This window comes from Triturus cristatus, chromosome 6 (genome assembly GCF_964204655.1).
Source record: "Triturus cristatus chromosome 6, aTriCri1.1, whole genome shotgun sequence".
In the NCBI taxonomy this organism is placed as follows: Eukaryota; Metazoa; Chordata; class Amphibia; order Caudata; family Salamandridae; genus Triturus; species Triturus cristatus.
The window spans coordinates 1,255,943,866-1,255,967,981 of NC_140589.1; the positions used below are offsets into that span (position 1 = coordinate 1,255,943,866).

General features: G+C 45.6%; 1 protein-coding gene across 3 annotated transcripts in view; it reads left to right on the top strand.

The window, feature by feature from the left end:
• MEMO1 (mediator of cell motility 1) overlaps window positions 1-24,116 on the top strand; it is a 274,285-nt gene that overhangs the window by 121,908 nt on the left and 128,261 nt on the right. For all 3 annotated transcript variants that reach the window (XM_085612203.1, XM_085612205.1, XM_085612204.1), the window contains 2 exons: window positions 6,906-7,018; window positions 22,291-22,402. In XM_085612203.1, coding sequence (XP_085468329.1) covers window positions 6,906-7,018; window positions 22,291-22,402 — 225 coding nt within the window. The remainder of the gene's footprint in view (window positions 1-6,905; window positions 7,019-22,290; window positions 22,403-24,116) is intronic.

The following is a 24,116-nucleotide window of genomic DNA, read 5'->3' on the forward strand; positions in this document are numbered from 1 at the left end:
ACTTGGGCTATTATGGCAGAAACCAGATTATTTTTCTCTACCTGTGCCCACTTCATTTGGTAACCATTTTTTCTGGATAGTGAGATGGTGTACACTATCGGTTGATATCTCGTCGCTTTTTGAGGGGTACTTAACTAAATAAGTAATAATGCATGATCGCTATGGCAGGTAAATGTGTTGCTAAGATGGTCCACTCTATCTTGTGTTGCAGAGGAGGCTAAAATAAAATCGATCGTGGACACCGAGTTGTTTCTCCTAAATGTTGGCTTTATCTGACCTGTTTAGCCACTATTGATTACGGTCTTTTGCCTTATGTATAGTAGCCCATTGAGCGTGTCACCATATTCACTATGTGTGAAAGGGGGTTGCCGTGCAGATCGTTCATCCCACACACACTAACCTCATTTTACTTACACAGATGGGTATTAAAATCCCCCAGCCAGATTATACTAGGAAGACCTTTCTGTGTTCATGACTTAATTAGTCGGAGTACATTATTTAAATCATCTAACACACATTTCATATTGCCCCCAAAATCATTATTATAAAAATTAATTAATATCCAATGGTCATCATTCGTGAACTCCAATTGGAGAATTTGGAAATAGTTATTCTGGGGGCCCACCTTTTTTACTTGTACCGATCGTGTATTAGAAACTAAGGATAGTAGACCACCCTTAGCTCTACCTGACGCCGCGGGCACTGCGGGTGTGTGAATAGTGCGAAACCCCAAGAAATAACTGGGTCCTTAGCCCAGGTTTCTTGGGAACATAATGTCCATTGTTTGCCAATGATTAACCCACTCCTTATTTCCTGCCTTTGAAGCGATTCCTGCCACATTCCCTGTAACTAGGCTTATCATATTTCTTTCCCCTATTTCCTGGGGGGAAAAGGGCAAGTGGGGAACCTGTGTAATAGGAGCAGTGTTGGCCAATGTTGGGGGCGATGGGTAGGTAGGTGTTGGTGGTCAATCCCATGCTTCCAGATCCAAAACGGGGGCAAAACTGTTATAGAATCTGACCCCCAGTACAATATTTGGGTACCCTATGTGTCGTGACTTGGGCTGACCTAATCTTGACCTACCCCTCTGTTCAATTCCTGTAGTTGGGCCCTGTTTATAGAAATGCTCCCGTGCTAAGGGAATAAGCTGCGTATTCCTAGAGCAAGATCTTTCAAGGTTTTTAAGAAGGAAAGGGCCAGTATAAGGGTTATTAAAATGTATCACTATGCAGTTCCCAGTGAGGGCTTCCGTTGAATTTCCCACCCACCTCACCCTCCTGGCCATAATGACTTTGTTGGCTAACTGGTAGCTCCCCATTCCCCCGGCCATGGGCTGATTAGATAGCCAGTGCAGGCCTTTGTCCATTAACTGCTTATTAGATTCCTGCTGATTGTCCCGCAGAAGTGGGACGTTGGCCAAGACCAGCACTAGAGGGCAAGCTGCCGGTGGAAGGTGGAGCCATTGTTGTGGGTTATTGTCCGCCATTTCTGCTGTGGGATGATCTGGTTTTAGTGGATGAAGTGCTATTCTTGATTTTGCCCGGCCCTCGGCACGCGCCTGGTCTGCCATCCCTCCTTCATCCCTGAATGATGAAGGTTGGGCCATTACTTGTGTGTGGGATTGATCATAAACCAAAGGAGCAGAACCATCTGGACCATTCATTGCAGGTTTGCTTGAAGGGATGCTCGGGTGCAGTAAAACAGTCACATCCCCACCAGCACGGATATTAGTTTGTAGCTTGTCCAGAGCTGAATGAGTAAAGTCTGCATTCTGAACCAAGGTTGATGACGGTGCGGGTACGCTTAGGGACTCAAGGCCAGCTAGTCTCTCTTTAATCTTAGTCAGTTTAAAGAGAATAGGGTCAAGGAGAGTGGTCATTAATTTAGTAACTTCTGCCCAAAAAGCGTCATCCTTTGCTAACTCTCGGGTCAAGGTACTTGTAATTTGTGGCATCGACCCTGTCGCAATGTCCGCTCTAGCTGACTTGACGTGGACTGCCCTGGGTTTAGTCACTCTTGCAGGTTTAGGTTGTTTGGGTTTAACGATCCCACGACCCCTACATTGCTTTGGAGGAGTGTCGTTTGCTATGCTGGTAGGGGGTGGGGATTCTGTATCCCTCGAGTTGGAAGTAGATGGCAGTTGAGTAATTGGTGGGCTCTCCCGTTGACCAGGCGGGAGATCGAGTAGTGACAGTTGTGACCTAGGGGTAAGAGGCCATTCTCGACGGAGCTTCCTGAAAATAACCTGTTGTCGAGAAGAAGTGGTTCTATTGACATACGTCTCTCTGTCCGCTCTTTTTCATGAGAGAGAACGCTCACTGCTCTGATCAGGAATGCATGAAGAGTTGCCACACTCCCTCCCCCTGCTTTCTCCACAGGAACCGTCCGTCTCACCATAGTTATTATAGGGCACTACGCCGATAAAAGAGGAAGAAATAAAGGTGTTAGAACTGGGGTCTCCAATTCCGACACAGTAGCTTGGCGCGAGGTAGGAAGGCACCCGAAGGCACTGTGTAAAGCACTGGTGCAGCACTCACGCACACGGACTCAGCCACGCGCACACAATGAAGGACACCACAACAGGTTGTTTTGTAAAACAGAAGATTCTTTATCTATTTCAAATAGTGAGCAATCTACTCATTTCGGGAATAATGCGGTTACTTAGCAAAGCAGCAGTAAATTCGTCTGGGTATCTACATTCATTAATCATAGAACAACAACCATTTCATTCAGTTGCCTAAATCAGTGAATAGTCGGGAAACCATTAGTTCATCACGGGGAATAAATCAGTGCATTTCTGTCTGGGCAACAACCAATTCATCCCGGCAAGTAACAGTGTATTTCAGTAGATCAAACAATTCATCAAGCCACATAATCAGGGACTGGCAGGGCATTGTAGGGCAACAATAAATTCGGTGAGGTGAGTAATCAGGGCAGTTCTAGGGAGTAAGCAGAGAGGCCATGTGTACCAACAGTTCGCTCCAGGCAGTAGACAGTGTATGATAGGGCGACAATCACTTTCTCCCCCCCCCCTGTGGGGGATTCTTAGGGCTCAGAGTAGCGCGCTTCTGTAAAGGGGGCAGCAGGGCGCATCGATAGGATATCCGGGCCACTCTTGGGGACAGTTAACGGCCCCAGCAGTAAGGTTTGCAGAGCCCCCAGGGCATACGGGGCCCGGCTGCAGTCCCGGGAGGAGGGGCGGATGTGGGGTGGCCTTGCCAGGTGAAGGGGGCTTCCCGGCAGGCCCCCGCGATCTCCTCCGCTACTCCACCCTCCCACACCCAGAGGGAAGTTACCTTTGAGGAGGGCCTCCTGGTCGGGCGGGGCCCGCGTAGGTGAAGCGGGCTCCCTGCGTTTCGGGCACACGGCGGGGGCGAGGTCGGAGGCTTCAGGGCCGGCCTACGCCCGCGCTGTTCTCTCCGCCTCACGCAGATCCCTCCAGCCGCACCCTCAGCGACCAATCCTTGTGCGGCGCGCTGGGGGGTGCGGCAGCTCAGCCCAATGGCGGCGCGGCCCTTGGCGGGGCGTGGCAGGTGACGTGGCCGGCGCCCCCGCGAGCTTCAGCGGCCTCCTATGCGATTCTCCCATGTCGCGTTGGCGGCAATTCCCTGGGCCGCGGCGATGATTTTCGGGCCTGCGGCGCACCGGGTGACAGCGCCCCCTCATGGCACACGCAGTGGCAGCGCAGGTGGCGCCCTCACCTGCCGGCGCCCGGGCAGCAGCGGTGACTTAGTAGATAGCACTTCCGGGCGTCCAGTGCGGGACGATGGGGACTTAGGCAGCGGCGGTGAGTTGGACAGTTGGCGCTATACTTTCACAGCGCTAGGCTGGCACCACACGGGGAGGCTCAGCGCGGGGGTGACGCAGCGCTTGGGGCACACACAGCGCCTAGAGGCTCAGCGTGGGGTTGATCCAGCGCTCTATCACGGACAGCTTCTTCTGAAAGGGGCCCAGTTCTGGCGGCACCGCGCCTGGGAGTCACGGCGCGTTACCTGCAGGTTGCCAAGGGCCCTCAACGACAGTCCAGGTCAGCACTTGTTTCAGTGGGAGAGTAGCTGGTAGGCTCCCCTGGCAGGCTTATTGGGGGGGGAAGGATGGGGGTGGCGTTGGCAGGCATCAGAGGCAGGGTGGGTCCCTGCAGCACACTGGAGATGGTCCCCTGGGTTGCCCCCTCACCAGGCAAGATCAGCAGGTAGGCAGAGTCCCTCATCTAACTTGGGCACAGCAGGGCCTAGACTCAGTCAGTCCCAGTAGTGTAGGTATCTCCCCTAGGCCCAACCGCCTACGCTCCGGCAGAGGTTCCCCCAGGTCCAGTGGTGCCCCAACTAACTAGTCAGGTTTCCCTCCTTTCCTCTTATACCTCCAGGTCAGGTGACCCTCTTGCAAAGGCGGCAAAGCATAATCCCTCCTATGGCGGGAAGGTTCCAGGAGCTTCCACATAATAGTCTATGGGACAAAAAGGCGGGATGGAAAAAGATACTGTATCCCAATGTCCCAGCCGGCTCCTGGCTACTAGTATGTGTGCGCGATGGCCACTCTGCAGTAGCAGGGGCCTGTGGCAGCCATGTTGGTAGGAGAGAGCACCGGCACCTCAGCGCTGGTTAGCAGTGTTAAGGCGCCCAGAGACCTAGGGCCAACAAAAAGATGGAGGAAAAAATGAGGCCAAAAGGGCAAAAAAAAACGGGGTAGACCACCCTAGGGCTGACGGGTCTAACAAAAGGAAACAATAGGACCTTAGACCGGGAACAGTATGTTAGCGGGGTGGTCCAGCCCAGCCTCCTCCGGGCGCCGACGGGCCTGCCTTTGGCTTTGCCGGGCGCGCCCGCGTGCTTTCTGTGCTGCAGGAGCCCTGGCCGCAACTTAAGCACTTCCTGGCATGTACAATGACGTTCGGCGGTGAGCGCGCCACTTGGGGAGTGTAGTTTTCCCCTCCGAGTCCCTCACGGGCACAAAACCGGTCCGGCGGCATACAGGTAAACCAAAGGAAATGAGCTCCGTGTGTTAACTTTAAATTGCCCAGAGTTGAACAAAATTTGCTGTACAGTCGGTCAGTAAGCCGCAAATCATGTAAAAGGTGTTTTGGTAAAAATTGTAAATGAGGCCCATACAGATAGCATATTTTCTGGGTTACATGTTTGGTAAAACAAACCATAAACTTTTAAAACAGATAGTATGGGTGAAAGATCTTATAGTTACCTGCTTGTAACAGACGTTCTTTACGTATGCTCTCTTTATTACATTTAAGAACTAGCATTAGGAGAGGTTTGACTCTAGTTATCCAGAGTCAAGGTACCAGCTTGTCCCATCAAGTCTGCTGTGTCCCACACCATCGTAGTCTAATACAGGGCCACACAACATCTAAGAGGCCAGAAATGCAGAGAAGAATGTGAAGGGTGCTCAAGAAACATTTGCGGAATTCTTAAAGAAGAGAAGTGTAAACCTAACTTAACGTTTTCCTTATGTGGCATACTACCTTCATAATGTTTTACTATCGAAAAGGTTACGCTGCTCTGTGCTTCCAGGGAGAGTAGACATAAGCGTATGAACCATTTTTGTTTTTTATACGATTACTGACTTGTCAAAGGACTGGCAGGATTACTTTAAATTGATTGCTTCGTGATGATGGCACTTTCTGTGCATCGTTTTATAGAGTTGGCTGACTTATTGTTTACCTATGGCAAACCCTTTAGACATGCTAATCTTTGGTTTACAGTCAGTCTACTACATGCAGTTGGTTTGTGTGAATGATAGGTGTTCAGTGTACCAGATCTCTGAAATGCGGTTTAGAGGGCCACATTTCCTTTATTATTCAACACGGCTGAATGATTTTAGCTTCTAATTGCTCATGCCTGCTGACAAGTTTAATTTAACAGTTAGTGGCTCTAAGTACAGGAGGCAATGGCCCTCTTGTCCATTGCCATGCCAGCAGTTTTTGTACATTTAAAGTAATCTGTGGAGGTAAAAGGCTCGCTACCTGGTAAATAAAATCGGTTTTGAAAATAAAATGGACTTGGTTTGATGGACTTTGACTTCATGAAGCTTTTCAAATCCGCCAACATTTTACTTGGTTTAGTCAATGCGCTTCCCTTCGAGATGGTCACTAAACCACAATGATATTGCCAGGGGCAAAATGCTCAAAACCATGTTCTCGCTTTAGAGATTGGCATTATTTGAAACACTAGGCTCCGTTCTTCTCGGTAAAAGGTTTGCAAGGCTAGATTCAAAAGTTCAACAGTGACAATGTGAAGGTAGTAAATGATATCCATTTGGTATCCTAAAGGCTTCTCCATAATTTCCAGTGCTGTTTGGTCTGCCTACTAATGATCAATTTAGCTCCATTAGTGGTACCGCTACCTCATAGGAGACCGGGACTGCTCCTGCCTAGCCTACTTTTTCTTGGGCCTATTTATAATGAAACTTCATTCAGGTTCAGGAGTTTGGTTTCTTTGGTCCTGCTTTAAGGCGCAATGTATGAATGTACTGGACACTACTCACTCTTAGGTGTCCTATTTCATGCACATCTTCTGTGAGCTTTTAAAAAACCTTTATTGAAATTCTTTCAGCATTTTATGATTGTATGAAAAGTCAAGCAGGGAGTGGGGACATATACTAGCCTAAGGAAGACTTGTGCCAAAGAACATTGAATATGAGATAATCATTGGACTTTAAATGCAGAAGAAAATCTTTTAAAGCTTGATCAGCATAACAGACTGCTCTGTCTGATCAAACACATCTTCGATAGTGTTGAGAAATAGTTTTTAGCACTCTGACAGTATGGTGATGGTTTGGATTTTTGATTTCGAAAGCCCCTCTGTGTTCTAAGCTTGCACCATCCTGATTGTGATTGTGGTTAAAATCAGTGTAAAGCAAGCCTTTGAAGATAAATTATTTTTTCATTGTTCCAGAAGACGAATTTTCATCCTTGGTCCTTCCCATCACGTGCCCCTCTCTCGATGTGCACTGTCCACTGTGGATATCTATAGAACACCTCTCTATGACCTGCACATTGATCAAAAGAGTAAGTAACTTTGCTTAACGCTCAGGGGTGTAGATGAGGCATATACTGTAGTGTGCACATATATATTTCCTTTAACTCCGTATGTGTCTCTTCGATAATTCTGGCTATGGGCTGCAACAAATATCCCAACAGGCATTGCCTAGATCTTGGTGTAACTATAGTTTCATTTGTGGCTATAGTTTGCATCATGCTTTCATTCTTTTGGAGAATTAGTGCTGTAAATGTACATTTACGCATCCGCTTTATCCAAATACCTAGTATTTGATAAGAAAAACATACCATACAATAGAAGGGTGTTTTGTTAAAGCAAGATTATTTTTCATGAGCTTACTACTTTTGGTAATGATATTTGGGATGAATAAGTGCCAAATCACAGAAATGTTTCTGATTTGCAGGATTCACTAGGGGGATCAGAAGATGTACATTTCTGCTTAGTTTCAGCTTCCCTTTGCAATACTAGTTACCCTGAACAGTGTTTCCCCAACATATCATCTGCTGGTATTGCATGGCTTGATGCTGTGAGGGGCATTACAAGTATAGAAGACCTGCTTTGATTGGCAGTTGACTGTTCCGCATACATTCCTCTTGATTTCTGACTTGTTTTCAGTTCATCCTGGACAAAAAGGACCTGCAAGTCTGTATTCAGTGTCTCCATTTATGCCTAAGGATCGTTTCCATCTTGCTTTTTACACAGTCTTGCTTTAGTACCTTTTTCTCTATACCTGTTTTTCTCTTTACTTTTTTGTTTATGCCTTATGTCACATGCAGAACTTTCTAGCCATGAGTTACTATACATTGTGGATGTAGTCTTTTACACAAGTGCACTCCTGCAGTAAATGTGGGGTGCCTGAAGTTCTTCCCCACCTTAAATGTTTACTTTCCACTTAAAACGTATGCTCCCAGGCCTCTCGATTAAGACCATAGGAATCCCTTGACTTGAGCGTCCATGAACATCAGTGGATTGTTCATCGGCATGTTCAACTTTGGTTCTTGCCCATTTCCTGGGTGCATATGGAGTCTGAACATTGAAACACATCCAAATCAATTGACCGCAGACAACACTCCCCCCCCCCCCCCCCCCCCACACACACACTCTTCAACTGTTGTAAATCTTCCAGTTTCTATTCTCCTTTACACCACCCATCTGAATAATCTCTATGCTCCATGTAAACATTCTAAGGTGGCTGTACATACCAATCTGTTTTAGATTTTCCTAAGTTTAGGTGTCTGGTATGCTCTTTGTTGTTAAAATTGATCACTCGATTACATGGCTGGTCTCACTCAGGGGTGTACCCTACATTGGTAAAATATCCATTTTATCTTTCATAACAGCTGATAAACCTCTTTCTTGTCTCTGGCTAACCTCATCTGAAGGCTTATCCTAAACCATTATGTGCCATTTGTAGCATATAGTACTTACAAAGAATACTGGCTAGAGATATGGAGATAACGAACATCTTACATTGAGGATGCCCAGAGTGCTCGGTACTGTTCCAGTCAACAATGATATTCAACTAAATAGTTTAATATTTTGCTGTGACCATCATGCACCATTATGAGCATTTCATGGCGCTGCCATTAGTTGTGGGGAAACAGTTACTCAGTCATCCTCCTCTCTCTTCTATCCAGCAGCTTTGACTTTCCAGTGAGGATAAGCAAAATCTTCTCTAAAAGAATGCCGACATTTTAAGAGCTTTAGAGCGCCTGTTCATTAGTGTCCTGCTCTCATAAGGTCCAAACCAGCACATGCGTGTTACTAACTTCTGCACGCAATTCCTGTATTATCCTCATGTTTAGCAGAAAACACAGCCATTGACTCCTCCAGTGCTCATGGGAGGTATTTTGTTCTTTCTCTGCTTGCATTTTTCAATTCCATTAGATTTTCAATTAACTGCCCCCTTTCTACTGTACAAGCCATTTCCGTGAGGTCTTAAAGAGTACATCACACGCTCGCGCCGTTTTTGGAGACCGCCCTGAGACCTTTGTTTCTGGAACTGGCATCTAGTGAGTTTTTTTGTTTTCTAAGCTGGAAGTCATCCAGGGCTGCTAAGTAATCCTCTCTAATCGATATCTCAGAAGGGGAGTCTACCAAGGAGGGGACCTTATTGTTAACGAAAACTGTTAACATTAAGTAAAGGGTAACTGAAATTTAATAATGAGGATACTTTAGTTTAAAAGTTCGATTTTGAGGGGGTGGACATTATTCAGGGGATAGGTGGGACAGAGAGTTGACAAATATTTAGAAAGGTTGGTTGCTATGTGCAAGTTTTAAAATAGCTTCCATTTTGTATGGAAGAAACAGGTAAATCATGGTCAAAAATGTCATGTGCGATTCCCCCCTGGCTACCAGATCCTAGAAAGGATCAGCCAGGGGGCAGGAGTGGGGTGTTGCTATAATTTTCAAAAACACGTTTGCTTGTTCCACACTACCTATTGCAGAGGTAGAGGGGGCCGATGAACTCGCCTTTCTTCTTGTCGTATCTGCCCACCAATCTATTGCGGGCGTAGTTATTTACCGGCCTCCTGGTCCTGCTGGAAAGTTCACTTAGTTCATTAGCCACGCTATCTCCCTTATTGCCGCTAAATACAAACACTGCCTGGTACTCTGGGAGTTTAATACTCACATGGACAAATCAGCGGAACATGAGCATACTCAATTTGGTCCCCTATGTCCTCCTTCCTACCCACAAAAGGGGGTCACACTTTGGATTGTATCAGATCTTCTTTACTGCCAAGATGGAGATGGACGCACCCCTCCCTATAGTGTGGTCTGACCATTTTCTGCTCGGTTTTAGAGTCTGTAAAGTTTCAGGTGGCCCTCAATCATATTGCAAGCCACGCCCCAACAGTTTTAGATCCTTTTGTCAGTTCACCCTAGAGGCAACCTCGAGCGTGATATGCTCGCTTTGGACAACTGGCTACAGCTCCGCTTTTTGGAACTTGCCCTCCCTACCACTCGTGCAACAAAAGCCAGCAGAGCCTCTGCCCCTTGGTTTACGGAGGCACTCAGAAAGAGCAAAAGTGCTTGTAAACGCTTTGAGAGAGCGTGGCGGAATAATTTCAGTCCCGTGGATAAAACCACTTACAAACAGGCCCCGAAAGCCCACTACAGTAAAGTCTGCAAAGAAAAACTTTTCTTCTCTTCTAAAATCGAACTGGCCGGGAATAAAAGTAAAGAACTCTCTAAAATCTTAAAAGACTTCTCATCCCCTAATGCAATGGACAGCCAATTTACCCCTACCAGTGACTGGACTAACCATCTGGCATGCTATTTCTATGATAAAATCAAAATTATCCAAGATTCTTTCGAGGCACCGCCCCAGCAATGGAAGTAATCGCTGGACCTCTTCCCCCCCCCCCCCCCCCCCCCCCCGCCAACCCTAAAACAGGTTCTTCCCTCACACAGTTCCCTTCTATCCCTTTGGATAAGTCTCTCAAGATAATGAAAGGGCTTCACCCTCAGACCCATGTCCAGCAAATGTACTGGCATCTATTGCCGAGGTGATTAACCCAGCCGTCAACCGGATTCTGAATACCTCTTTGCAAGAGGGGCAAATGCCAGTGAGCTGGAAAAACCCAAAAATTCTCCCGCTATTAAGGAAACCCTTGGCAGACCCCATTGTGGCCTGTAATTAGAGGCCAATATCATTGCTGCCCTTGTTTTGCAAGGCTTTGAAAACATATGTAAATTCACTTACCATGGAATATGTGGAAGCCACCCATTTACTTCACCACAGTCGGTCGGGTTTCAGAGCTAACTTCAGTACAGAAACAGTCTTAATAGAAGTCTCTGAAGCTATTAAAGTGACACTAGATAAAATGGATAACGCGGTTCTTGTATTGCTGGACCTTTCCGCGGCCTTTGATACCGTGCCCATGACCGACTCTTGCCAAGACTCCAGGACTGCGGCATTGGTGGCACAGTACTCAAGTGGTTCACCTCCTTTTTAAGAGACCGTCAGCAAACAATCTGGTCTTTTCCCTTTGCGGCTCTCATCCCCTCTATGGAGGTAGGGATGCCACAAGGCTCATTCCTGAGCCAGACACTTTTTAATGTTTATATGGCGCCCCCCCCCTTGAGCTCCTAGCTGAGGAACACAGCGCTAAAATAGTATCGTACACCGATGACACGCAATTGCAAATCACCTGCGACAAGAATGCCGATTTTAGAGGCAGTGAGATAAACAGCTGCTTGACGGACGTGTTTTCCTGGCTAAGACTAAACAAATTAAAGTGCAATCCGGAGAAATCGGAGATTATTTTCTTTGATCCTAATCCTTGTGAAGCATGGCGCCAATGGTGGCCACATATTGTATCCATATATAGCATAGTGAAGAACCTAGGGGTCAAGCTAGACGCTGACCTGTCCATGAAGGCTCAGATTCAAACAGTTGCCGGTATCCGCTTTGGGCTGCTGAAAATGTTAAAGAATTTTCTCCCGCTGCTTCGAGTCTTACACAGGAAGACTGTAGTCCAGACCCTGATTGTATCAAGGCTTGACTATGTTAACGTCCTGCACCTGGGCCTCCCTGAGTATTTATTGGGCCACCTGCAGGTGGTTCAGAATGCTGCAGCCACAGATATTCTCATGGTGGATCCCAGAGCTCAAATGTCTCCCCATTTGAAATCCTTGCACTGGCTACCGGTCCGGAAGAGGATCCATTTTAAAGCTCTGCTCCCGGCCCTTTAAGGCCCTACATAATACAGGTGCCTTTTACACTAGGAAAAGGATTCAGCATTATGTCCCGCAACGGGCATTGAGGTCCTCAGCACAGCTTCTGACGACCATCCCCAAGTTTTCCTGTTCCCACATGGGCGGTCGCTCCTTCCAAGTGATGACCTCTCGGCTCTGGAACCGCCTGCCACTATCTCTTAGACAGGTGTAGGATCTCCTTGCTTTCACAAGGCAACTAAAAACCTGGCTTTTCCAACATTAGTTGACTTACCTGTTTTAGTGCAAACTGTCTGTCTTGTGGTCCTTTCAGCGCCGGGACACTCTGTGGAGTAGCCACGCGCCTTACAAGTACCTATTTACATTACATTACAAATTCTGTGGAAAGGTATAACTTAATCGGGATACTGGCACCAATAAAATTGGTTGACAACCACAGTTACTCTGTCAATTGTCAAATAAACTTCGTGGCTGTACCCTTTACGAATCCAGCCTGGAAAGGATAAAGGATACAAATCATACTGTACTTGTCTGTAAAATACTGTGGCTGGTTATTTACTCTTCTTAATATCACTTTATTTGGATATGGTAAGTTCAAATTGGCACAGAAGCTGGCTGAGTCATCCTGAGAAAGAGGAGACTTCTGGAAGACCTACAAGCACTCCTCAGTTTGTCTGGAATAACAACAAAAGGAGAGAAGCCTATCATTGTCCATATACTTAGTGCTGTTATGCTCAAACTGTCTGCCTCGACTCGCATTATTTGGAGAGCCAGAGCCACGTCTAAATAAAAGTGCTCTTCTTGAGGAAGAACCTGCACTAAAAGAAATGGCTCTTCTTAGTAAGGTGAGAATTTGATGGATAATAATGTTCGATGACCACCTTTAGCCGAATAAATTTGTTCTTTCAGTGATGGCACGTAGTGCAAGCTGAAAGAATGAAAGAAAACCTGTTTTTGATCAGCAAATATGCTGCTTGCACCTGAGGAGATGCGATTACTGATATGCACCACTTGAGCCATGTTGACGGTCTTGTCCAAACCAGGGCTGGGGCGCTACTGGCGTGGATATGTGCATTGTTCCTGTTTGTGAGACCAGGGTCTGCATTGTCACTTCAACTCGACCCGTCCGAAAAAGAAGGCTGTAAATAACCAACAAGGAAAAAAAACTGTCTACTGTATCACAGCAACAATACTAACACAGTATGTGTTGCCAAAGGTTGGAAAACGCATTGTGATTATACAGGATTCCTGAATGATGTTAAAATGGGGCCTACATTCCATAAGGACAGTTAGCAATTCATACTTCTACAAACGAATATTGCTTGGGTCTTTCTTTGAGCTGTAGCTAGCTATCCAGCTGTTCAAAAACAGGCAGCATTCATGTAATCTCTCAGAGAAAGAGAGGCGTCCACAGCTAACAGATGCGTTTGATGAGACTTGCTCAGATTGGAAAAGTAGTCAAAAACGCATTGCGTTTCTTTGTGGCTCATGCAAAAAAAAGACCAGAGTGGTGTTGTAACTGCCCAACTGAGTCTGATGTCCCTCAACTCATCAGCAACACTATTTTAATGAATGAAGAAAAATACTTGGCTGTCAATAAAACATACCTGTCCGTCCTCCTTCTTCCTTGTCACAAGACCATGTTTAATGTCTTTTGTGTTTTTGAGGTCTTTGGCCAAATCCAGCCTGCATACTCTGTTTGTAAACTGATCAAGATGCATATGCCTATGACGCACCGTGATCTTTGAGTATACCCCCAAGGTAGTGATATGCAGTCGTATAAATTGGTCCTCTCGTCAGAGGGTCATAAAACTTTGTTTATAATGTTATGCCAGGACAGAGTCTAAATGTTATCTACTTGCCCCTTTACAACCATTTCTGATTTTTCTTTGATTGGGTCTTTACATGAACATGGTTCAAATGTAATTAAGAACTTCAATTATCATAATGTATTGTATCTTAGTAATAATGCACTAACTACCTTTTTTTATAGGAATGATGATTTGTGTTATCTCTATCTACAGGACAGTCTTGAAGAATAGCACTGGTTAGTGTCAGTGCATGTCTGGTGGAATGCTATGTATGCTCTCCAGAGTAAAGCATTGTAATGTTAGTTTTAGTAAAGTCCCTTTTGGCACCATACAGTGATTTCTGGATGTTTGGTACATGTGCAAATGTATTCCATACAACTAACTTGTTCCTTTCAAGACAGGTTTCCAGTCAGGGACCATGGTTTGCACTAAGCCAGCTCATTTCCATATCTTTCAGTACTATAGCCATTCTTCTTCACTGTTAGCTTTTATTTTGCTTGCTACCCATTCCTCTCTTTAGTCTATCCCAGCTCTTATAAATGTGTGACTTAGGGCCTTATTAGATCTTGGCAGATGGGAATACTCCATCACAAATGTGACGGATATCTCGTCCGCCGTATTACGATCCCATTATATCCTATGGAGATCGTAATACTGCAGACGGGATATCGTCACATTTGTGACTGAGTATTCCATCCACCAAGATCTAAATAAGGCCCCTAATCTTAAAAGAAGTGTAAGTAACATATGCAACTCAGAACTTTATTGACAAGCAAATTGCTACCTGCGAGCAGTCCGATTCAGAATTTTTGTGTGAAATATATGGACATACAGGCCCCCATTATGGTAAGCTGCATTCCCGTATGGAATTCCGCTCTACTCAATCATGCGTAGGCTAATGTATCCGTACCCTGATTTACCAAGTGTCTGAGCAACAGACCCAATTTTACTGTCTGGAAAAGCCCAAAACTGTTTTACTGGTCTGAAAAGACTTCATGTTGGATGTTTTTCCCGTCACAGCCTGACTCGGCTATGGCACAGGAGGGCTCCCACATCAGACTACAGCCTCCCTTACCCATGCCCTGCTATCCCCCACTTAGAGTAGGTGGTAAATGTGAGAATGTAAGTGATAATCCCACACAGAAAAGGGAATAGAGATAAAATTCAGCACAGTAAATCTGGCCATGCATGATTATAAACTCCAAATTGCCCAGTACTGGCGAGGTATTCGCACACTAACAGTTTCAGTGGGTGCAAATTTATCAGTGCATAAGTACAGTGCAACTATTAATCGGAGCCACACAGGAGTGGAAGTAGGCAGCAAGCGGCAGTTCCTGGGTTGGATTGTAATATGAGCCTGTGCACACACACAAAGATACATATTTAAGGATATTTCCCAACTCCTTCAATCTCTTTCACATTTTAAAATGTTAGAAATCTACTTCCAACAAAGGCGGGGTAAGACTTTTTTCAGGGTGAGAAAAGCATGTGCAGGGAAGGTGGAGTTGCAGTTGCTCATCCGATTTTTTTTGCATGCGCAAATATGTGTATATATTTACTCATGAAAAATGGAAATCATACAACTTTGCTAGGAGAATAGTTCCTAGGCCTACATCTGTGAGTTCTTTTGAATTCCTAAAAGTCATAAATCTTCACTAGTGTAAGGAGATGTGCCTGCGGGTGCATTTTTGTTACTTTATTGTTATAATTGTTTTACACCAATTCTCAATTGATATATTTTTTTAATTTTTGGCTTTTATTGAATGTGTTTTAGTAAATGATGTGTCTGAAAAATTGTGTTTAAGTTTGCAGAATAGTCTAGCAAAACGTTTTTTATTTTTCCAAGTGAATTACTTTTTGTGTGCCTTTTTATTTTAGGAGCTTTTGTGCTTCGGCCTGTATTTGTATGAAATAAGGGAGCAATTTGGAAGCGTTTTAAGTAGCTTCAAATTGTCAGATTTTGCAAGTGTGTATATATTTTTATAATGGAACCATAGTCCGTAATGCAAAGTTGATTTCACAACTCAATGCTTTTCCTTAAGAGTACTGACCTTAATACTAAAGGCTTTTCCATTAATTAATCATATATTCAAGTTGAACAACTTAACCATTTAGATACATATCCTACCTTAGTGGTTGTCAATCCTCTTTCTGATGGATACTTTTTTTTTTTTTTTTTTTTGCTCAAGTCGTTTTTATGTAAGTTTAAAGAAGTAATCTGAATACAAACAAATAGAACAATCTCATGGGTGACAATGGTAGGTGCCGATAACCATACAAAATGGTAAGAATGGTGGCAACCAAAGTGGGAGACCTAAGAAGTATAAATTAAATAGATAAGTAAATAAGTAAATGCATAAACAAAGAAAAATGGAAGAAAAATAATAAGTTGTTCGGGTGCCTAGCTATGGAGCAGTGAAATCAACGTGACATATGGGTAGATGAACATGCACAGGACGCCAGGGAGAGGTCAAACCTGCACAATACAGTGTAAAGTACAAATGCAATAAGCAGATATATCATTATATTTAAGCAGACGTGAAGGCAGTAAGCGATACAATACAATATAGGATTACCCCCGAAGATGTCGTTACAACATTGCTTTTTGATTGGATGGATGGTTCAAGTCAAGGTTCATAGAGGGTCATATGAGAAGGATGAAGCATCAAGGGACTTCCATAATTTTCTATGTGAGTTCCGCCAGGAAGAGGAATGTGGCGCAACATTATCTGCTCCCTTGAGGAAAGATGACCCTTCCTGCCGGATTATAAATGAGACCTCCTTGGAGTTTTTCCATTTACAAAGTATGACTTTACTGGCTAAAGTGAGCATGAGGTCAAGCAAGAATCGATCATTCATATCTTAAATCCTGTGATCTAGGGTACCAAGTAGAACATAAGAGAATTCTCTTGGAGGGGTTACGTCGAAGGTTTGACTTATACATTCAAAAATCTTATCCTAATATCTTTCCAATGTAGGGCAATGGAAGAGCATGTGTGCAAGGTTGCCAGTGTGAGAACTGCAATTCCAACAAGTCGGATTTTTGCTAAGTTTGAGTTTGTAAATTTTTTCGGGTGTCCAGTATGTTCTATTTATTAGCATAAGTTTGGTTTGCAATAGTATTGGCGATATCTTATTAGAGAATGGGGAGGTATGTATTTTCTCCCAGTCAAATGGGATATTACTGCCCTGGAATTGAGTTCAGATTCCCATTTCGTTTAGCATTTCAGGTGGGATTTGCGTGGCTTAGGAGAAAGAAGCCTATATATTTTAGATACAGTGTGCCCTGACTTTAGTAGCTGTGCTAATCTTGAGACTAGTGAAGGATCAGATGGTTTGATGGAGCGGATCGAGAGGAGAGATTTTGATGGATACTTCTAACAGCAGAATCCTAAACTTTAGAATATCACCTGGTTCCAGACTCGATCATGAAGTTTTTTAAGCATAGCTCTCGCGCATTGGTGGGTGCTGTCGTATGGCTCTGTATCAACCCTATTTTGCCCGGAAGTGATTGTTGAAGCTGCATACAAGTGCAACACAAGCACGCTGATGTCAGTTCCTTTATTTCCGTTCTTCTTACATATATCTGGAGCTAGCTAACTTATTCTCATTAGTTGACAAGTTTTTCTTAAAAGTATTTTTCTAGTGCCCTGGGTAACATGTCCCCTGCAAAAACTGCAGGGTTTAAACCTTGTAGGGATTTTCGCAAGCAGATCTCTATGTCAGATTCCTACAAGGTGTATCGTCGGTGTTTGGATTTGAGCAACAACTCAAGTCCTGTGAGGAGTGTGCCATTATGCATCTTAAGGCGATTCAGGATCGTGCAGATAACCTGTACGTTGCCAAACGCAAAGTCATGTAGGTCCCAATCAAAGTTGAGAGAATGGACCCGTTCCCCATTACGCGCCTGCTGCCGCGAAGGTCTCCATCATAGTCCCAGTGTTTGGGTAAGTCTAAGTTCATAAAGAAGGGATAAGATTGTCCCACTCTCCCCAATCTCGCACTGAAAAGTTGCATGGACGTTAAGGTGTCACTCCCTTCAGGCCCCATGCAGAGAAGCTGATTCTATAGCTGCCCCGAATTTCAAGGACCATTGACAATGTTGCAACAGATTGACGCTTTCAAAGAAACCATTTTGTTGATTTTTGGCACCTTGGCAAGCTCCTCCTTGAACGACGGATCAGCGGAGGCCTCAGTTAGGTTACTGGCAGATGATCCGTCCTCGACTGAGTCTGTGTCTTCTGAACTGCTTTCAGCAAAGCTCTGAAATTTAAAGTTTTCCACGTCTAGCACCATTATCCATGGCTGTTCCTGCTAAGTCAACACCGACCCCGATGCCAGAGAGACAATCCTGCCTGAATTTGAACCAAATCTGTCTCAACTGTAGTCGCATCATGTAAAAGTTCTAATGAAACAAGCATCAGTTACTTTGATTCAGCAAAAAACAGCAGCTTTCCCCAGGACCTGCCCTCTAGCGCTCCAATAAAGTTTTGGATCAGACTCTTGAATATGATGAAGATGGTCGGGATGAAATGCCCCCACAATGCGATGATGCCAGTTTCTATTTGGGCCTACCAGAGGCCAGTAGATTGGGCTCTTCCTGACATAAGGCTGGGTTCTCTCCCCCTCAATCATCCTTCTTCCACCTTTCTCAGAACAGCTTTCAAAGTAGCACTTGTCCATTTTACTGCAGGAGGTTTAGGCTCTTATGGCAAAAGAAGCATAGAGACCCCAACCTTTGGAAATCTGAATTGAATGTTACTCCTGCTATTTTCTGGTGCTGAAAAGGGGTGAAGTTTTTTATCCTATTTTAGATCACTGATCTCTCAGTTCCTTCCTGCGAAAGGACAAATTCAAGATGCTCACGCTGGCCCAGTTTCTATCTATCCTGGGTCCAGGAGATGGATTTGTAGCTTTGGACCTGCAGGACATCTTCTTTATTCTTGTGCTGCACACCCATAGGTAATGTCTGCAGTTCAAGGTGCACCAAGAGCATTTTCAGTTTGTCTTGCTCCCCTCACTTTTACCAGTGCCCCTTGGGTGTTCATGAAGGTGATGGTGGTAGCTGGGTATACCCATATTTCCCTATCTTGACGACTGGCTGTCCACAATCCGTTGTAAACCACCCCAAGATGACCGCTAACCACCTGACATCATTGGGGTTCACTATCAACGTGCCAAAGTCACATTTGACTCCTTCGCAGAGGCTTCCTTTCTTCAGAGCCATCCTTAATATGGAGCATTGGCAAACCTTTCCTCCAGATCAGCAAGTCTTGGACATTCAGGCTATGGTCTCTATGTTTCAGCCACAGTCATGGGCCTCAGTGAGGGTGATCTGAGGCTTCTTAGCCTGTTTGCCTCCTGCATTCTTCTAGCACTCCATGCCTGATAGCATATGGCTCTGCAGCGGGATTAGAAGTCTCAGTGGGCCAAGCATCATTAAGGGAATCTGTTGGATTCCACCTAGGTTTAAGCAGCGGTGTTTTTTTTGTGAGGTCGAGAGGGTGTCTTTCCCCCCCACCCCCCACCCCCACCCCCACTCCCGTTGCAGTGGCGCTAAACCTGAAAAATTAAATGGCTATGAACTGATTTCATTGCCTTGTTGTTTTTCACGTTCAGAGCACAGCAGCCTTCAGCCGGGATAAATGAGGGCGTACCGATTGGCAACACAGAGGATTGGATGAGCACGATGGACTCTCCAAAGTATACATGTCGGTTTGGCTGGCTCTCTTGAGACGGCTAAAGTGACATGCGCACTTTGCAGCTCTCCACTCAGCTGTCTTAGACAGCTGGGTGGAGACCATGCACAGGCCTGAAGGGCCTGAAGGAGCGTCCAGCCAGGATGCTCCATCCAGTCCTGGTGCTGCTCTCATGCTGGTGAGAGGAACGCCAGGATTGGTTGGTGGAATTTCCTGGAGGCTGTTGGCTGCAGCCCCAAGCCTGTAGAGCCGACAGAGGAGGGACTGAGAAGGACGTTGGATGTGCACCAGGTTAGGTAAGTGACTTTATTTTTTATTATTTGCCACTCGTCTTGCCTGCATGCAAGCACCCATCCACCACTTAGTTGCCCACCTGTCCCACCGGTGCATAAACGTGCCCGCCCACCACATCGATGCATATACGTGCCAGCCATCCCTGGGTTTAAGAGAAGTACATCGTCTCTTTAACACACTCGGAGCATACAGTGGTGACAGACTCCTGACTGCTGAGTTGGGGTGATCATCTGGGAGAGGTAGAGATTAGAGGTCTCTGGTCGCCGGTGATGACCCGTCTCCACATCAACCTGTTGGAGTTGTGGGCTGTTTACTTGGCATTTAAACTCTTCTTGTCGTCCATCAACGGGAGGCTGGCTTAGGTTCCCGTGGACAACACCACTGCCATATAGTATTGCAGCAAGAATAGCAGGGTTAGGTCCTGGGCTTTGTCTCAGAACATCATGTGCTCTAGAAGTGGCTGAATTTTCAGGGTATTTCCCTCTTTAAATGCCAAGGGTAATTAACTCAGCCAACTCACCTCGCTGATCACGAATGCCAGTTAAACCTGGAGGTGGCGTAGGACAGATTTCTCGGGAGGACTCTAGCCCGATCTCTTTGCTACTGCTGGGAGCGCTCAATGTCGGCACTATTGTGTGCTGGCGTTACCAAGAATGTTCTCTCTCGGAGACGCATTTCACCTAGATTGGAGCACAAGTCAACTGTATACATTCCCGCAACTACCGCTCCTGCCCATAGTCCTGAAGACCATCAGAATCAACCGGGTACATGTCATCTAAGTGGCTCAGGATGGGGACAGTAGAGTGTGGTACCCAGAACTTCTGGGCAGGAGCATCTCTCCTCTGATCAGGCTTGTGCTTCAGGAGGACATTCTTTAGCAGCAGCAGGGCACAGTCTTGTACTTGGGCCTATGCAGTCTAAATCTCCATTAGTGGAGGTTGAGCAGCTGCAGTTTACTGCATTCGATCTCCCGTACTGACAGGCATCCCTCAACAAAGTCTGTTTATGCCATACACTGGGACAAGTTTGTTGCTTGGTTTGGCACCCATGATATGTACCCGTTGCAGGCCAAACTGTCTGATGTATTGTTGGTCGTTGTGTCTTTAGCCCTGCAAGGACTCTCATTAGACGCTATTAAAGGTTGTTTGACATCCTTTTTTCACTTACCGGTTAGCTGTCCTTCTTGAAATCACCTGTTCTGATCCGATTTCTTGAAGGCCTAGTTTTTTACGTTTCCTCCTAAACCCTTTGTGATGCCACCATGGGATGTTATTTTGGTTCTTACTCTTTTTATTTGCACCCCTTTGGTGCCTATACACATTTGCGATAACCTCGGCACATCACATGAGTGAGTTTAGGTTCTTTCAGTCCAGCTACTTTACACAACCTTGTTCAGGTCTAACTGGTGCTGAGGACTGAGGGGGCCCTCTCTACCAAAGATTTTGACTCGTTCATGTTGGACAGTCCATCACACTGCCGACGTTCTTTGCTCCAACTCATCTCTCAAAAAAGGAGGAGACTTCAACCTTTGGACCACAAAAGGGCGTTGAGTTTATACATAGAGTGCACCAAAGTCCATTGTTGGACGCTCCGCAATTTGTGGAGTTCTCTTTGGCAAAGAAAGGTAAGGGTGTCCAGAAAAGTTATTTGTCCATGTGGTAGTCGTCTGCATTAATATGTGCTACACGCTGGTCAAGAAAAAGCCTCTTGAAGGATTGAGGGCCTGTTCTGCCAGGGCTGTGAAGTGCTTGTCCTAGATATTTGTAAGGCTGCAACATGGGTACCCGTGCACACGTTCTCAAAGCGCTACTGCCTTGACAGCCAAGTCTGAACAGAAGGGCATTTTAACTGTCGATTCTGCTGGACTTTTTGCTCATTGTCATTCCATTGACCCACCACCTGGGGAGGGGATTCTTTGGCATCTATTCTAAAGGTGAGGAATCTGCTGTTAGTGTATCCTAAATTGCTCTTCTGAAAGATACTTCTATCATGCCGCAGGTTCCTCAATGCTCTTCCAACTCTGTTTTGTGAAATGACTTATTTCCCATCTAAGGTTCCAGAGAGATCTGCACACTGGCACATATAGTTGGTATTTGGGCCTCGCACCTGAGGGGGACAAACAGTGTCAAGAAAGAAACTGATGTCAGCACACTTCAGTGATGTTTCTATGCTACTCCATCCATCACTTTGAGGTGGAACTGGGTTGATAATGGAGCAGGTGAGCAGGAGCTATGCTGAAAAAACTTCCAGGATCATTGTGGCACCTAAGGTTCTGAAGGAGAGTAATCAGCGGTTAGATTGAGTATCCACCAGAAAGAGTGTTACTAAAGGTAATTAACTTGTTTGTCACAGAGCCATAATTAGCCAAAGAGTGTGTGATGCAATGTGTTGTGCCCTTCTTTCCAGTGGACAAATCAAACATGATAACTTCTTGTTGCTGACCCCAAACATTATCTGTTGGGCATTGGGCAATAGGAATTTCACATCCCTGGAATCCTAGAGATGGGAGCTATTTTTGGGACACATGGTTAATACTGTATAAGGAGACATGCTTAGTTTGAGGTACAATAACCCACTAGTAGAGCAGTGAGGCAGTTTCTAGATTACACATTTGAAATAACTTTAGAGCAGTATCTGACCAAAGGAAAACACTCTTTTTGCCCTTCTGGCTAATTCAAGTCCCTTTGGCAAGTGATTTTGTTAAAGTGTTCCCTTTTTACATTTGGATGACCTCGCAAAATGACCTAATGTCATGTACGTGCTTTGACTATAATTGTTACTTCTGATATTTTTCAGTTTATGGTGATTTATGGAAAACTGGGATGTTTGAACGCATGTCGTTGTCAACAGATGAAGATGAACACAGTATTGAAATGCATTTGCCTTACACAGCGAAAGCCATGGAAAGGTATGCTGCTTCAAGTGTGTGTGCCTGGGGTATGTGCGGTTTGGGTGGGATTGGACGGAAAAATGAGGTTGCATGTATGCTGTGTACTTAAGTGTTGTGATATATATACTTTAATTTTAAAGCTATGTTCCGTAGCAGATGTTTGGTTGGCTTAGTGAAACAATTTGTGAATTTTTATAGACTTCCTACCACATATTCCTAGACAATTTTCCAGGTGTCAGACTGAATCTAGAAAAGCTTGAGCAGTGACTCTGCGTGCGGGTAAGTGATGTTCTTCCGCTCTGCGTTGCTGTTATCTGCATTAGAAGGGACATCGTGGTGCATATATGGCCGCCACCCCGGCACAGTAACATCAGTTCTTTCGTTCCATGCCAGAAGCACGTACCCAGAGAGCTACCCCTATCATATTTTGACCACTTTTTTTTTTTTCTTTTTTTTTTTTTTTTTACTTTTTGTGCTAAGGCATCATATCTCCTGCAAAACCCGTAAGGTTCAAACCTTGTGGGGACTGCCACATACAGATGTCTGTGTCAAATCCCCACTTGGTTTGTCTCTGGTGCCTAGGGTCGGTAATCGACGCCTAGGCTGAGTGCATGTCGATGCACCCAATGATGATTTGAGTGCAGTCAATGAATGTCCTTGCGGGTCAGCAAAAGAAAGCTGGGTGCCACTCCTGGTCATGTTCTCCTTCCTGCTGAAGATCTCAGGGCTGATCGCTCAATCGTTCGTCCCAGCCACCCCCCCCCCCCCCGTCCCCCCCCCACCCCCACACAACCAGTGTTCCTTACCAAGACCTCATTGTCAAAGTCTGGCAAGTCTAAAAAACATGAAGTTGATGCACCCTTTGGCTTCTTGACATCGTGCTGCCATGTCCCGCTCCCGCACTCCACATGAGAAGCCAGCATCAGGGCTCACTCAGCGCCACCCCCTAGTTACCCGACGCAGAGGGACGCTTGCCCAACTCTAAGAATTTTATGATGCCATGCACGCCATCTTAATGCCCCCAACTCCCTCTAGAGGGCCTTCGGCCCCATCGAGCCGAGAGGTGCCCCTGCTGGGTTAATGTTCGGGTTTGACCTCAACACCATCCGGGCCTTCTAGATCTACACGTGAAGGGTGGGCCAACTGTGCCATGTGTGTCTCTACTCACCCATGCGCTATCCCTTCTGGTGCCATCCCTGATGCCGACCCAGCGTCGATGCTGGCACCGCCCAGGCCTCTAAATCCCCTGGACTATTCCATCTTTGGACAGGCCCTAATCTCCTGAAGGAGGTGATGAGGAGATGTATGTAGAATCCGGATGACGATGACAACTGGTATGAGGAATTTGGTGACCCCTGTGGCCTAGATACCTCCCCAAACTCTGGCATGATTTCCTCTCTGGTCCAGGTTTCGAAGGAAGGCGCATCTTGTGCCACCATGATATGCAGGGAGGCAGAGGTCCTCGATGTCCAGCTGCCAGCCATCGAGATCAAGACCAATACCTTGACAGTGGTGTTTCACTCTTTGGCAAGCTCGTCTGAACCCGTGCTCCCCTTTAACAAAGCCCTTAATATTGTGCTCCTTGGGGTCTGGGTGTGGCCCTGCTCAAAGGCTCCTGTGCACTAACTGATTACCACTCAACACCATCCCACCCTGGGAGACCTAGCCTTCCTCTCCCAACAGCCCTCCCTTGAGAACCTGAGGGTCTCAACATCAAAGGTAAACTCCAGTG